We start from the raw sequence: 2,500 nt of genomic DNA, 5'->3' as shown, positions 1-2,500 counted from the left end.
AGGTAAGGAGAGAGAAAGGTAGAGGGATTGAGTGAGGTAAAGAGTGAGAGAGAGAGGAAGGGGGGGGGGTGGAGGGAGGTAGAGAAAGGGAGAAAGGGAGGGATGTAGAGAGAGAGGAGAGAGAGAGAGAGAGAGAGAAGGAGAGGGATAGAGGGAAGTAGAGAAAGGGTTAGAGGGAGGTGTAGAGAGAGAGAGAGAGAGAGAGAGAGAGAGAGAGAGAGAGAGAGAGAGAGAGAGAGAGAGAGAGAGAGAGAGAGAGAGAGAGAGAGAGAGAGAGAGGGAGAGAGAAAGAGAAAAGAAAGGCAATAGAGTAAACAATGAAAAAGGGAAGAGATAGAGAGAGAGAGAGTGAGAGAGAGAAAAAAAAAGAAAAAAAAAGAAAACGAGAGAGAAAGAGAAAACGTAAGAGAAAAGAAAGACAAAAAAATACAGAGAAAGAAAGTGAAAAAGAGAAAACGAAAGAGAGAGAGAAAACAATAGAGAAAACAATGGAAAAGGGAAGAGATAGAAAGAGTGAGAGAAAGAGAAAAAAAAGAGAGAGAAAGAAAACGACAGAGAAAGAGAAAACGTAAGAGAAAAGAAATAAAAGAAACAACAGAGAAAGAAAGAGAAAAACAAGAAAACGAAAGAGAGAGAGAAAACAATGGAAAAAGAAAAAGATAGATAGAGAGAGAGGGAGAGAGAGAGAGGGGGAGAGGGGACTCAGACAATAGGCTCTTCATATCGACTTATGGACGAGTTCGCTGCTCTATCGATTTATGACTTCAACCGAAAGAGTAGGTGGATCACTGTGCCCTCCTGCATGCTGAGACCTCGGATGCTGACGAAGGAATTCCGCTTTTGAAATCGAGGGAAACGGGGGTGGAATCAGTGCTTGGACTGTGTGTGTGTGTGTGTGTGTGTGTGTGTGTGTATACACATATATATATATATATATATATATATATATATATATATATATATATATATATATATATATATATATATATATTTATCTATCTATTTATATATATATATATATATATATATATGTCTGTGTGTGTGTTTTTTTTTTCTTTTTTGTTCTTTATGTTCTTCGTGTTCTTGCTGTTGTTGTTGTTGTTGTTGTTCTTCTTCTTCCTCTTCCTCCTCTTCTTTTTCTTTTTCTTCTTCTTCTACCTCTTCTTCTTCTTTTTTCTTCTTCTCTCTTTCTTTCTTTCTTTTTCGTTGTCGTAATTGTTTTTTTTTTTTCTCTTATTTCATTTTCTCGTGTTTTTTTTCTCCGCCTTTTTGTTTCCGTTTTTTATCTAATTGTTTTTTTCATATTTGTCTCTTTTTTCTTTGTTTTCTTCTTCCTTCGTTTTTCATTCCTTTTTGTTTTTTCTTTCTTTCCCATGTTTTTCCACTTTTATTGCCGTTTTTATACATTTTTATTTTTTTTCTTCTCTATGTGTGTGTGTGTGTGTGTGTGTGTGTTTATGTGCATAGGTCACAGCAGAAAAGCCCTTTCATATTAAATCATTTGTTTTATATAACATTTCCTGCAAGAATTTCCACGAACGTGATCTTTCCACCAAAATACACACATATTCATATTTCACTGAACCGCGTTCATTGTGACAAATGTAGAAAAAAAAAGTGCGAATGAGAATGGAATCATCCTTTGCATTGTGAAAATCTCATTTACAAACGCGACATTGGGAGAAAAAAATAAATTATCATAACCTTTTGTCTTTCAGTAAATCCTCTATTAAAAGCTACATGACACTCACTCGTTGTACTGACCAAGCATATTTTTTTGTCCAATATTAATTCAATAACTTCTAGGTCATTATTTTTTTTTTTTTTTTTTTTTTTTTTTACAAGAATTCAAAGAGATACAATAGGGTTCTTGTGTTTTAAATACCAACAGAATGCTTAACCTTTGTTTTTTTAATTATTATTATTATTTTATTTATTTTAATATTTATATATTTCCTTTTTTTTTTTTTTGGGGGGGGGGGATAAAATAAAAGAACATGCATCATTGTTTTTTTACGAATGATAAGAGCATAAACGACCAATTGTGACTTAGTTTTTTATACGTCTATGATAATGAATGCCGTCAAGATATAGAAAGTTAATCTTGAAGACTTATATTAGATAAGAGTGTTTTTCTTTGTTTTAGATGTGGGTTTTTTTTTATGTTGTTGTTATCAAGAGTATTCTTATTTTCGTTCTACGTCCAATAGCATTGTTCTGTTGAAAAATATCTGCCAAGCACTTTATATCTTAATTTCTCTCTCTCTCTCTCTCTCTCTCTCTCTCTCTCTCTCTCTCTCTCTCTCTCTCTCTCTCTCTCTCTGCATAAGCATAAAAAGTCACTGCTCTCCTGAAGGCCATCGGTCACCCATGCCCTTTTTTTTCTGTTTCAGTCGCCATGCAGTTTCTCCTCCCGAGTTTCCTCACCCTGACGGCGGCGCTGTGGGCGGGGCCTCTGGCTGCCCACGCCTCCACGCCCGCGCTCGCCTCGGACGCCCAC

General features: G+C 35.7%; 1 protein-coding gene across 1 annotated transcript in view; it reads left to right on the top strand.

Annotated features, from left to right (window-relative positions):
- LOC125047269 (glycerophosphocholine cholinephosphodiesterase ENPP6-like) overlaps positions 1-2,500 on the top strand; it is an 11,063-nt gene that overhangs the window by 830 nt on the left and 7,733 nt on the right. Inside the window, exon 2 of the mRNA XM_047645500.1 lies at positions 2,394-2,500. This exon is cut by the window's right edge and continues 26 nt beyond it. Coding sequence (XP_047501456.1) covers positions 2,399-2,500 — 102 coding nt within the window. The 5' untranslated portion in view covers positions 2,394-2,398. The remainder of the gene's footprint in view (positions 1-2,393) is intronic.

Source organism: Penaeus chinensis, chromosome 4 (genome assembly GCF_019202785.1).
Source record: "Penaeus chinensis breed Huanghai No. 1 chromosome 4, ASM1920278v2, whole genome shotgun sequence".
In the NCBI taxonomy this organism is placed as follows: Eukaryota; Metazoa; Arthropoda; class Malacostraca; order Decapoda; family Penaeidae; genus Penaeus; species Penaeus chinensis.
Note: the sequence above shows the minus strand (reverse complement) of the source record. Positions and strands in the feature narration are given on the sequence as shown.